The 13,376-nt window shown below is 39.4% G+C and overlaps 1 protein-coding gene across 4 annotated transcripts in view; it reads left to right on the top strand.

The window, feature by feature from the left end:
• The window catches only part of CENPP (centromere protein P), a 215,819-nt gene that overhangs the window by 15,454 nt on the left and 186,989 nt on the right, over nucleotides 1–13,376 (top strand). For all 4 annotated transcript variants that reach the window (XM_070248185.1, XM_023627640.2, XM_070248186.1 and 1 more), the window contains exons 3-4: nucleotides 1,517–1,605; nucleotides 11,869–11,957. In XM_070248185.1, coding sequence (XP_070104286.1) covers nucleotides 1,517–1,605; nucleotides 11,869–11,957 — 178 coding nt within the window. The remainder of the gene's footprint in view (nucleotides 1–1,516; nucleotides 1,606–11,868; nucleotides 11,958–13,376) is intronic.

Genomic DNA, 13,376 nt, shown 5'->3' with positions numbered 1-13,376 from the left:
ATATGAAATAGAGGAAGACTGGCACAGATGTTAGCTCAGCGATAATCTTACTCACCAAAAAAAGCGCTGCCTGAGGTAGAGGTTAAAGAAGGCACAGTCTCTGTCATTAAGTAACTTAATACTCAGGTAACAGAGATAAGTGATTGTAAGAACAACAACTCTTAGGAGTTGTTGCTACTGACCTGAGAGTTGCCTCATGTACAGTGTTCTACTCCTAATGAACATGGCCTATGGCCAAGATAAATGTTTCAGCAGCTGGACCATTTGCCAAAGGAGAGTTTCTGGTCCCAGTGCCTAGGTTTTATTGCACAGATCTGTGATGCACTAACAGGGAAGGGAAGGCCAATTCAGCTGTACAGTTGGATGTTGAGAACTTGGGACAAGAATAACATTCCCTAAGGAAGGAATCGCTTTTGGAAATGCTTCCTGACTTTTCCACTGAAATAGCCCTCATGACAGGAGAGAGAGTGACCCTCAGCGGGTCTCGGGCAATTTACCTCACTAGAAGTTTGAATTACATATAGAAATGACTGATGGAATTTAGACACTCCAGGTGCTTGAGAGGAGGAGATGGAATACAGAGAGGATGGAGAGTGAGATTAGATCAGGTACAAGACTTTTACTAGTGTGAAGGAGTCTCAGTCTTCCTAGTTTGAGTCCCAGGTTCACCCCATCTGCTGAAGTTCTTGGTGCTACCAATTTTAGAAAGCCCTTCTCATGTTGTGTGAATGGCTTGATTCCGAACTTTCCGCATTCTTGGGTCTGCCAGGTCAGTCTCACTTTTCTACGTGATATCTGGCTCATCCATCTGATTTCCAGCTTCCAAAATTAGGTTACTCTCATCTTCTTCTCTTTATCCTTGTAGAATTGTGCCCTTCTAAAAATACCTTCATTAGCAAACCTAGATGGTGATAAAGTCAGAATAATGGTTATCTCTTGGGTGGTAGTGTATAACCTGGGAAAAGGCATGAGGAAACTTTATGGGGTACTTTAAAATTTCTGTATCTTGATCTCTGTGGTGGTTACATGGGAAATACATATGTTAAAAAAAAATCACACTGTATACTTAAGAATACGGCATTTTATGCATTTAAGTGCATTCATGTTATACCTAAAAGAAACCTTCTGATATCGTTTTAGTAAAGTTTTGAGAGATAACAGAGGTAAATACATGGATCCAATTTACTGTCTTCAACTAGAAGCAGATAAAGTTGCAAAAATGAAAAATAACAGTTATCATGATTCAAATTTGTCTAGGGTTATACTAGCATATTTCTATTTCATACCTTAATCTTTGGTATAATCGAGAAGTAGAAAGTATAAGTTGTCTTCAGTGCTATTTTGCAAAGCTAATCAATTTGATGCACGTTCTTCCAGATATTTTCATTGCAAATACTAACATACGCTTTCACACATATACTCACATGTATTATAGATATTCACACAAAATTGAACAATAGATATTTGAAGGAAATTGTTACTTTTCAAGCAAAATATTTGGTTTTTTGATTTACAGGTATAAAGAAAGTTCTACAGAGACACAGATTATCAGGAAATTGCCACATGATTACATTTCAACTTGAATTTCAGATTCTGGAAATCCAGGTAAGTTAAGGAGTGTGTTGTGATAACAGAGATTCTGCTGCTATGGAATAAAAAATTCCCCCCCATCCCTGGCCTCCAGCAGTGGCCGAGCTGAGGAGGAGTTCATGAGCTGGGGCCCCTTGTAGCACATTTGTGCAAAGTGATACCATTTCAAAAAATGTTTTTAAGTGTAAATACCCAGCAATTGTGTATGGTAGGGTTGTTGCTGAGGACATAGGTGCTTTGTTGGAGGGCAGGGAGCAAGATGCTCCTGGGCTCCCAGTGTAAGCCACAGGTCATGGGAACAGTCCTGGATGCCCTTTGAGTCAGTTGATATGCCAGCCGTCTATTTTCTATTAGTTATCTCTTGCTGCTTAACAAATTTCCTCAAAATTTAATAGCTTAAAACAACAAAAACATTTATTATCTCACCCATTTTCCATTGGTCAGGAATTTGGGAGCAGCTTAGTTGAGTGTTCTTGCTTAGGGCCTCTCATGAGATTGTGGTCATCTGGGACTACAGCCATCTGAAAACTGCTCACGGTTGGAGGATTAGATGCCAAGGTGGTTCATGGATACGCCAGCAAGTTATACTGGACTACTGAGACACAGCACAGGAGGAAGATACTTTTGACTAAGATTTTCACATAAAATCAGGAAGCAGACAGAATGATAACATGCAGTCTTTGGCCAGGATGGGGCAGTACAAGGCTTAGACACCTTCAAAGGCTGGTTTCAGGAAGAGTGGGATCCAGGCATAATTTTGAGAACTGACCGGGACTAGGCACATACTTTGATAGCAGAAAGCAATCTCAATCAGTTGATTTTGTGAGCTGGGCCTACAGGGAGTGTATGTAGAGAAGAACAGGGAAGGGCAGGCAGGCTGCCTCAACCTCAGGTCATCAGATAGTTGCAGTGCTAAGTCTTGCTGACAAGCTGCTTGGTTGTGTTCAGTCATGTGCCAGGATTCCTCATCCTTGTCCTCAGCCACAAAAACAGCCCCAAGTTGTCCCTTCTTGTATGGAACAGGAGTTAATGTTAGGTAATCAGGACCCTGCCTCCTTAGGTGTCAGACAGCTGCCCCAACTAGTCAAGAGTGCCTGGGTCCGGATAGCTGGGCTAGAGCTTTTGCTTTTTATAAACTTTTTGCAAGCCATGTCTCTAGTTGACCACTGACACTGGCAGGCTGGGAATGGGCTGAGGGAGGTCTGGGCGCCTCATCTGATGATAGCTCCCAGCTTGGTCCTGTCAGGATGACCAAGAACATCCACAGTGTGGCGTTGCCAATGCTGATTGAGCAGGATCTGACACAGGGGCATGGGTGATGAGTGGCCCTAGGGGAGGTACACTGTTCCCAGGTTGGCACCAGGCCTTGGGGCCATGCATGATCACTAAGGCAATATCATAGTCCTGTATGACCTCAAAGATCATCTGCTGAAGACTAAAACAGAACATGGGCCCAAATGGATTGGTGTCATTTTGGATTAACAGTCTGTGTCAGGATCCCACGCTTCTCTTTTGTGCAGCCCAGGAGCTCCTGGATGTTTTCCCATTGCAGAATGTTGCATAATCGGACCAAATGCATTTTCTTTCTTTGTGGCTAATGTGATCCTTAACTCAGAGTGGTGATACACCAAATATTCACCTGCATCCTGACTTCTATTAATGGGCCAGGACTACAGTCCATGGTAAGGTTGGAGGAGTCATAGGCCTCAGGTCCAGTCCCATGTCTGAGAACATTTGCACTGTCACTGGACACATTGCCCAGGAAACTTCTCAGGAGTATCCTGGGAGCCTTGGGGTCCTGAAGGCTTTTTCTGCTGTAGGTATATGTCTTTTTCACAGTCTCTCCATGGTTATCTGGAGAGAAGCTAGACTGTGGGCAAAATTAGGCTTGTCCTTTGGAGGCTTATGCACAAGTCTGTCTGAAAAGAGAAAGACTGTCCTCTGAAGTTGGGGTCAATGAGCTGCTCAGTGGAGCTGTACACTGTAGGATGGTTGTGCCCAGAGATTATCAGAGTTCTCGTTAATGGGGCTGTGGCTTGAGAGATGAAATAGACTGCAGTATTGTAACTTCGTTTTGTTTAAAATGCATACTTGGGTCACCTTAAGTATCTGAAGGAAAACGTCAAATGGTAGTTTCATCTTATCACGAGTCAGATCACAGTTTGGGGAAATTTGTTGTAACTCGATGTGCTTCTGAAGAATGACTACTGCCTGACCAGAGGCATTCCTAGCGTGAACTGGCACTGGGCCCCTGTAGCTCCCACCGTGGCTTGGCCTCCTGGTCGTTGCTGTCCGCCCTGAGGCTGCACAGACAGGACCAGAGCCATGTGGGCCCTGCCACACAGGCCCTGCTACCCTTGCAGCAGTGGCCATGCTCCCTGCCTCCTACAAGGCAGTGATGACATCAGCCCAGACCTCACCTTCCTGTCAACAGTATTTTAAGCTAATATTCTCACCCCCATACCACCAAAGCATGATCAAAAATTTTGTGACAATTTAGTAATGGCCTAAATTTATACTGTTAGCTCACATGCTGAGTGAATTAGAATTAGTTGAGCTGCACATGACAGAAAACTTAAAAATAAGGGTGGTTCAAAGTACTAGACATTTATTTCTCAGCTGCTTAAACAGATTGTAGGGTAAGTGTTCAAAGGCTAGTATTGTGACTTCATAATCATCAGGCTCTGCCATCACCCACCTGGCTTCCAAATCATGGTGCAATTATCACTTTAGCATTTCAGGCATCAGGAAGGGGTGGGCAAACAAGGGCTCACCTTTTCCCGTGAAGGACACTTTCTCGAACTTGTAATATCCATCATTTTCACCTACATTCCATTGGCCAATAAGTTAGCGCAAGGAAGGCTGGAAATGTAGTCTTCGTTGTGCATGGCCGTGTGGCCAGTGAAAAATTGGGGCAAGAAAGAAGTACAAATACTGGGATCTACCAGCAGTTTCTGTCCCATATGCGTTAGGGGATGCAGGAAAAAAATCTAAGGAGAGGAACAGCTGATATTCTTTTACAGATAGTCTTTTACAGACATAGAACACAGTAATTGCCAGATAAAGAGATGTAAGTTGTTGTTCACATTTCAAAGTATGTAGGTGTTTCTGGGTGTTTTGTCCTTCTTCTCCCCAAAGCCCCCCAACACATAGTTGTATACTCTAGCTGTGAGTGCCTCTGGTTGTGCTGTGTGGCACACTGCCTCAGCATGGCCTGATGAGCGGTGCCATGTCTGCGCCCAGGATCTGAACTGGCAAAACCCTGGGCTGCCGAAGTGGAGCGCACGAACTTGACCACTCAGCCATGGGGCCGACCCCCAAAGTATGTAGGTGTTTTTAAATTGCTTGATTTTACTTAATTTGCTACAGAAAGAGTATGCTCTCCCTATGTTAAGAATGCTTGCTTTCTCTGCACATTTCCAATTTTATGATTCTTTTTGAGAACCAGACTGGTAAGCAAGATGTTAAAAGCTATCACAAAAACTCCCAAATGAGCAAGATTTTTTTTTTTTTTTTTAAAGATTTTATTTTTTCCTTTTTCTCCCCAAAGCCCCTCCAGTACATGGTTGTATATTCTTCGTTGTGGGTCCTTCTAGTTGTGGCATGTGGGACGCTGCCTCAGCGTGGCTTGATGAGCAGTGCCATGTCCGCGCCCAGGATTCGAACCAACGAAACACTGGGCAGCCTGCAGCGGAGCGCACGAACTTAACCACTCAGCCACGGGGCCAGCCCCTCAAATGAGCAAGATTTTAGGGATAAGTCATATGGGACTCAGAGACTTTCTTGGAGAAGAGAACAAAGGACTGTCTCATTTTGTTGTTGTTACTTAGAATTCTGATGTAATGGGGTGATGAGAATTGTTTTTATGTTTGTGTTATTTCATGGTAAATCCTCACGTATTCTAGGCCTACTTGTGTAAGTACCCCTGTAGAAATCTATCTCTGTGGAACTGCGAAGTTGAGGAGATGTGTATGTAAATTCTGATTGATAATACCAAATTGCCTTCTACAATGGCTTTACCATTTTATGATGTTGAGCAGATTTTTATATTTAAGAATTTTATATTTGAGGAAAAAAAACAATGGTGAAGACATAGCAAGCTTATGTGTTCTAAAATGTTTTTTTAAACAAAATTTCCACTAGAGGGAGATGTTAAGCTATCAGAATATTAAAAAGGAACGTAAATAATGAAACTGTCTTACTTATAGAATATTGTTATAATAAAATCATAGTAATACAATGTTAGAAAAATGCCCTAAAATCATATGAATAGAATATTGGAACCCAAAGTGACCTTATAGATTATCTAGTTCAGCCCCCTTATTTATAGGGAAATGTACCCAGGGCATTTGAATGATTACCCACGTTGGCATAGCTATTGTTTTCAGAAGTGGTTGGAACATACAAGTATGTTCCAGGATTTACTGTCTGTTGTTAGCGCTGTTTCTGAGGAGTTGCAAGGACTTCAGAATTAACGTGTCAGCATTCACAGTCCATGCAGCATAATAAATCAGATGGGTGGGAGTTTGTGGAGAAAGGGCAGATTAAGTATGTTTTCAAAACTTCTCTCTCTGAAACCAGTGAAAGAAGAAAATTAGACAAAAAGAGGGAAATGTTTTAATTAAAAAGAATATAATCCCATATCACAGACTCCAAAGAAAGTGTACTTGATATGATGACATTTGAACCTAAATGAAAGAAAAGACTGAAGTCTGATACAGAGTGCTTCAGGAGCAGTATATAAATTTTGCAAAGTTAACTGGACCGTTATCCTGAATGTCTCTACCCACAATCCTTAAGTTGTAGAGAATGAGAACTGCAATCTTAAATGGACTGGGGTAGCGAGGAATGTGCTGCTGAGACTCAGGCAGGGGCTTTGACGTCAGATTGTTTATAAGGTCCTTCCCCTTGTTTACCGACTGGGGAGGATTGACCTGGTTAGCAGTATGACAGGGAGGAGAGAGATGGGCAAACCGTATCTTGAAGTCAACTTTCCAGTGGCTAAACTGAATCCACAACCCACCAAAAAGAAAAAAAATAGAGGGGCCAGTAAATCATAGGCTTTATGCTGACGGGATTATTTACCTATCCTAATGCCTGTAAGTCCAAAATCCAACACACCCACACATACTAGAAGAAAAGACAAGAGGTGCCTCTGAGATTTTTTTTTTCTTTTGTAGCAGCTGTATTGAGATATAACTCAGATACCATATAATTTATCCATTTAAAGTATACGTTCATTAGTTTTTGGTAAATTCACAGAGTTGTGCAATGATCACCACATCAACTTGGGACGTTTTTATCACCTCAAAAAGAAAGCCCATCTTCTTTATCACCTCTCAATCTCCTTCCTTCTGCCCAGACCTAAGCAAGAGCTAATCTGTCTTCTGTCTGTATGGATTTACCTATTCTGGACATTTTCTGTAAATAGAATCATATAATATGTGGTCTTTTTGACTGGCTTCTTTGACTTAGCATAATGTTTTCAAGGTTCATTCATGTTATAGTGTGTCTTATTACTTCATATATATATATATTTTTGACTGAAAAATATTCTGTTGTGTGGATATATCACATTTTGTTCATTCATTCTTCAGTTGATGGGCATTTATGTTGTTTTCACATTTTGACTGTTATGAATAATGTGGCTATAAACATTCATGTACATTTTTCTTGGGTTTATATCTAGGAGTAGAATTACTGGGTCAAATGGAACTACCAGGTGATAACTAATGACGTTAAGCATCTTGTATATCATCTAAAGAAACGTCTGTTGAGATCCTTTGCCTGGTTTTCAATTGGGTTGTCTTTTTATTATTGAGTTGTAAGAGTGCTTCTGTAGTTTCTGTTTCTGATTAGATATGGTGATAGATGCCTACAGACAGCCTACTTAAACTGCAGCTGCTCCTGACAATTGCCGCTATATCCTCGAGTAGCTGAAAAACTAAACAAAGATTACAGACCATCAATATCCATTTCTCCAGCAGCTCAAGATACAAAGAGACAAGTCAGATGGTGCCCAGACAAATGGGGAAGAGTCAAGAAGTATCCACTCACTCTGTCCTTAGGAAATAGCAAAAACTGCTAGATGTACCTCTTAAAAAAATACCACCCATGGAGTTAAAAGCACAAGGAGAGTGCAGAGTTCTTTCATCATCATTTAGGGCCTATGTCAAAGTACTGCCATGAAAGAAATTAGTAAGAAAATGGAGATAAATTTACTTTGGAAAAATTAATCCAGGAAATACAAGAACGTGCTATATAAAAACTGCTCTGACTCTCGAAAGCATTTAAAGAAAATTGAATAAGAAAAGGAGAGACCTGAGAGAAATGAAGGAAGAATAAAATGGTTATAATGCTGAAAACTACACTAGATGCAGCCAATAGTAGACTAGGAGGATGGGCTTGAGAGAAATCGCTTGTTAGCGTGTTTGAAGGAAAAGAGATGTGGAAGATAATGAAGAGTCAGTATATGATTTTTCCATAAAAAAAAGAATCGAAAAAAAGTGGAAGAGAAATTATAGGCAAACATAGAAGAAAATTTACTAGCGTAAAGGAGAAAACCTGAATTTGCAGATCAAAATATTTAACAGTTTATTTAACAATCCCCATTATTGAATATAGAATTGTTTTTGTCTTTTTGTAATGTGTAGCACTGTAATGAATATCTTTATTCATAAGTCTTTGTCTTCATTTTTTATTACTGTAGGATAAATTCTTAGAAGTCAAATTGCTGAGACAGAGACTATGAATATTTTGAGTTAGGCATTGTCAAATGGTTTCTTAGATTAAAATGTCATCTCATTGTTTAACCTTACATTTATCTTATTACTAGTGAGATCGAACATTTTTTTCCATACACATTGTCTTTTACCTCTGAGTTTTTAAGTTCATGTCTTTTTTTTAAATTAAGATTATGATAGTTAACAACCTTGTGAAATTACAGTTGTACATCATTGTTAGTCATGTTGTAGGTACACCACTTCACCACTAGTGCCCTTTCCCCTGGTAACCACCGATCAGTTCTCTTTGTCTATATGTTAACTACCACCTATGAGTGGAGTCATAGAGAGTTCATCTTTCTCTGTCTGGCTTATTTCACTCAACATAATACCCTCAAGGTCTATCCATGTTGTTGTGAATGGGATGACTTTGTCCTTTTTTATGGCTGAGTAGTATTCCATTGTATATATATATACCATCTCTTCTTTATCCAATCATCAGTTACTGGGCACTTAGGTTGGTTCCATGACTTGGCTATTGTGAATAATGCTGCGATAAACATAGGGGTGCATGGGACTTTTGGAATTGCTGATTTCAGGTTCTTAGGATAGATACTCAGTAGTGGGATGGCTGGGTCACAAGGTATTTCTATTTTTAACTTTTTCAGGAATCTGCATACTGTTTTTCATAGTGGCTGCACCAATTTGCATTCCCACCAACAGTGTATGAGGGTTCCCTTTTCTCCACAGCCTCTCCAACATTTGTCACTCTTGGTTTTGGATATTTTTGCCTTTCTGACAGGTGTAAGGTGATATCTTAGTGTAGTTTTGATTTGCATTTCCCTGATGATTAGTGATGATGAGCATCTTTTCATGTGTCTATTGGCCATCTGTATATCTTCTTTGGAGAAATGTCTGTTCATGTCTCCTGCTCATTTTGTGATCAGGTTGTTTGATTTTTTTGTTGTTGAGCTGTGTGAGTTCTTTATATATTATGGAGATTAACCCTTTGTCAGATAAATAACTTGTAAATATTTTTTCCCAGTTAGTGGGCTGTTTTTCTGTTTCAATCCTGTTTTCCCTTGCCTTGAAGAAGCTCTTTAGTCTGATGAAGTCCCATTTATTTATTCTTTCTATTGTTTCCCTCGTCTGAGGGGTTATGGTGTCCGAAAAGATTCTTTTGAAGCTGATGTCGAAGAGTATACTGCCTATATTCTCTTCTAGAAGACATATTGTTTCAGGCCTAATCTTTAGGTCTTTGATCCATTTTGAGTTTATTTTTGTGAATGGTGAAAAAGAATGGTCGATTTTCATTCTTTTACATGTGGGTGTCCAGTTTTCCCAGCACCATTTGTTGAAGGGACTTTCCTTTCTCCATTGTAGGCCCTCAGCTCCTTTGTTGAAGATTAGCTGTCCATATATGTGTGGTTTTATTTCTGGGTTTTCAATTCTGTTCCATTGATCTGTGCACCTGTTTTTGTACCAGTACCATGCTGTTTTGATTACTGTAGCTTTGTAGTATGTTTTGAAGTCAGGGATTGTGATACCTCCAGCTATGTTCTTCTTTCTCAGGATTGCTTTAGCAATTCGGGGTCTTTTGTTGCCCCATATGAATTTTAGGATTCTTTGTTCAATTTCTGTAAAGAATGTCATTGGGATTCTGATTGGGATAGCATTGAATCTGTAGATTGCTTTAGGTAGAATGGACATTTTAACTATGTTTATTCTTCCAATCCATGTGCATGGAATGTCTTTCCATCTCTTTATGTCGTCATCAATTTCTTTCAAGAAAGTCTTGTAGTTTTCATTGTATAGATCTTTCACTTCCTTGGTTAAATTTATCCCAAGGTATTTTATTCTTTTTGTTGCGATTGTGAATGGGATTGAGTTCTTGAGTTCTTTTTCTGTTAGTTCATTGTTAGTGTTTAGAGATGCTACTGATTTATGTATGTTGATTTTATACCCTGCAACTTTGCTTTAGCTGTTGATTGTTTCTAATAGTTTTCCTATGGATTCTTTGGGCTTTTCTATATATAAGATCATGTCGTCTGCAAACAGCGAGAGTTTTACTTCTTCATTGCCTATTTGGATTCCTTTTATTTCTTTTTCCTGCCGAATTGCTCTGGCCAACACCTCCAGTACTATGTTGAATAAGAGTGGTGAAAGTGGGCACCCTTGTCTTGTTCCTGTTCTGAGAGGGATGGGTTTCAGTTTTTGCCCGTTGAGTATGATGTTGGCTGTGGGTTTGTCATATATGACCTTTATTATGTTGAGGTACTTTCCTTCTATACCTATTTTATTGAGGGTTTTTATCATAAATGGGTGTTGGATCTTGTCGAATGCTTTCTCTGCATCTATTGAGATGATCATGTGGTTTTCTTTTTAAAGATTTTATTTTTTTCCTTCTTCTCCCCAAAGCCCCCTGGTGCATAGTTGTATATTCTTCATTGTGGGTCCTTCTAGTTGTGGCATGTGGGACGCTGCCTCAGCGTGGTTTGATGAGCAGTCCCATGTCCGCGCCCAGGATTCGAACCAACGAAACACTGGGCCGCCTGCAGTGGAGTGCGAGGACTTAACCACTCGGCCACGGGGCCAGCCCCTGATCATGTGGTTTTTGTTTCTCATTTTGTTAATGTAGTTAATCATGTTGATTGACTTGCAGATGTTGAACCATCCCTGTGTCCCTGGTATAAATCCCACTTGATCATGGTGTATAATCTTTTTGATGTATTGCTGTATTCGGTTTGCCAAAATTTTGTTGAGGATTTTTGCATCTATGTTCATCAGTGATGTTGGACTGCAGTTTTCCTTCTTTGTGTTGTCCTTGTCGGGTTTGGAGATCAGCGTGATGTTGGCTTCATAGAATGTATTAGGGAGTGCTCCATCTTCCTCTATTTTCTGGAATAGTTTGAGAAGGATAGGTATTAAATCTTCTTTGAATGTTTGGTAGAATTCTCCAGAGAAGCTGTCTGGTCCTGGACTCTTATTTTTGGGGAGGTTTTTGATTACTGTTTCTATTTCTTTACTTCTGATTGGTCTATTCAGATTCTCTATTTCTTCCTGATTCAGTTTGTAGTTCATGTCTTTTGCCTTTTTCTTTTCAGGTTTCATATCTCTTTGTCGTGTTTATGGTAAAAATTTTCCTCAGTTTACTGTTTCTCTTTTAGTTATAAAGTCATTTTTTATATAGGTATTTTGAGTTTTTTATGTAATTGTATTCACTTATTTTTTTCTATTATTGTTTGTGTAGAAAGTTCTTCCTCACTCAGTAGTCATTTAAATGTTTCTATTTCCTCCTAATATTTTATAGTTTATAGTTTCAGTGTTTACATTTAAGTAAGTAATTCATTTATTGGAGTTCATTTAGATTTTTGGTATGTAGCAAGGATCTACTTTTATTCTTTTAACAAATAACTGATATTTTCAGTACGTTTTCTTGATTATCTTTTTATGTTACTTGGTGGAATTTCATTTTGCATATTTTTAAAGTATTTTTGTCTTTCTGTTTAAAAGTTTACTGTGCTCTGATACATAAATTTTGTTTTCTTTATTTTAGAATAAGAAGAGTTTATCTTCTGTTATTACTGACCTCAACATAATAATGGAGCCCACCGAATATTCAGAATTAAGTGAATTTGTGTCTAGGTAAAATATTTTAAAAATTTATTCTTTTAGGGATTAGTTTCACTCTACAGTTTTAAATTTGCCTTTTCTTTTATCTTGGTAAGTAAATATCAAAACATCTCTGAAAGCGTAACACCATTATTATGGGTTATATTTAAGCCTATATTCTTCATCTCTATTGTTGTTTTCTTCAATAAATATTTATTATACATTCACTATGTGCTAGGCATTAAAATGAAAATGTGAGCAAAAACAGATATAATCTTTCATCTTCATGGGATTTATAGCCTAGTGGAAAAGTCAGATATTAAATAATCGTAAAAATAATCTAAAATAGAGTTTGTGTTAAATGCTACAGAGAAGAGTTACATATGCTGTTGAAGCATACATCAGGGATCTGACTCTTGGGGGAATATGGAACGATCTCCTGAAACTTGAGCTGAAATCCGAAAAACGAGTGGATGTGGACTAACAAATAGGTCCTAGACAGAATAGCTTGTGCACAGGCACTGCTAGGAGGGAGCATGGCATCTGTCAGCAACTGACAGGAGGCCATAGTGACTGGAGGAGGGCAGGACAGGGGAGTGTGGTATAAGATGAGGCTAGCAAAGTGTGCGTGTAAGGGCCACACCATGTGTGGTTTGGCATAAGCAGTTTGGTCACAGTCCTAAGACCAATGTGAGGCCGTTGAAAGGTTTTAAGCAGAGCCTAAGGAAGGCACAAGTGTGACATCCTAGAAAGTATTATTCTGGATGCTGCAAGGAGAAGGGATTGAAGGGGTGCAATAGTGGATACAGGAGAGTCAGTGACTAGTGTATTAAAAAAGTTCAGGCAAGAAAAGTTTGTAGTTTGGATGAGAATAATGGTAGTTGTGAAAGAGAGCTGGATGGATTTGGGGGATGTTTAGGAAGCACAATTGAATGGGCACATTGGTAGTTGAATAGGGGGTCACGAGTTGCTGATGGGGATGACTCCTTGAAGATGATGATTGCATTTGTTGAAATAGGGAAAGTTGAAAGAGGGCCGTCTCAGGTGAGATTGTGACTTCAGTTTGGACATGTTGAATTTGAGTGCCTGTGAAACACTGAACTGAAAATATGAAGTAGGCAGCTCAGGAGGGGTGTAGGTAGGAGATACAACACTGGAGTTATCTGCCAGGGAGTGAAAGTTACAGCCTTGAGCAGGAATGAGATTGTGGAGAGAATATAGAGTGAAAATAGGAAAGGGACTGGAACTGAACCTTGAGGAATTCTAAAATGTGCTGGCTGAACAGAAGAGAGGATCCTCCAAAGGAATTATAAAAGAAACTTTGAGAAGTGGGAGGAAAACCAGGAATGTGTTGTGGACCATTGGCAACTGTGTTGACAGTTTTTCTTTGACATGAAGATATCTTTAAAGTGTCTTCTGGATTGCATGGGTTGTGAAAAGAAGTCTTCTATC

The sequence above is a fragment of the Equus caballus genome, chromosome 23, assembly GCF_041296265.1.
Source record: "Equus caballus isolate H_3958 breed thoroughbred chromosome 23, TB-T2T, whole genome shotgun sequence".
In the NCBI taxonomy this organism is placed as follows: domain Eukaryota; kingdom Metazoa; phylum Chordata; class Mammalia; order Perissodactyla; family Equidae; genus Equus; species Equus caballus.
Note: the sequence above shows the minus strand (reverse complement) of the source record. Positions and strands in the feature narration are given on the sequence as shown.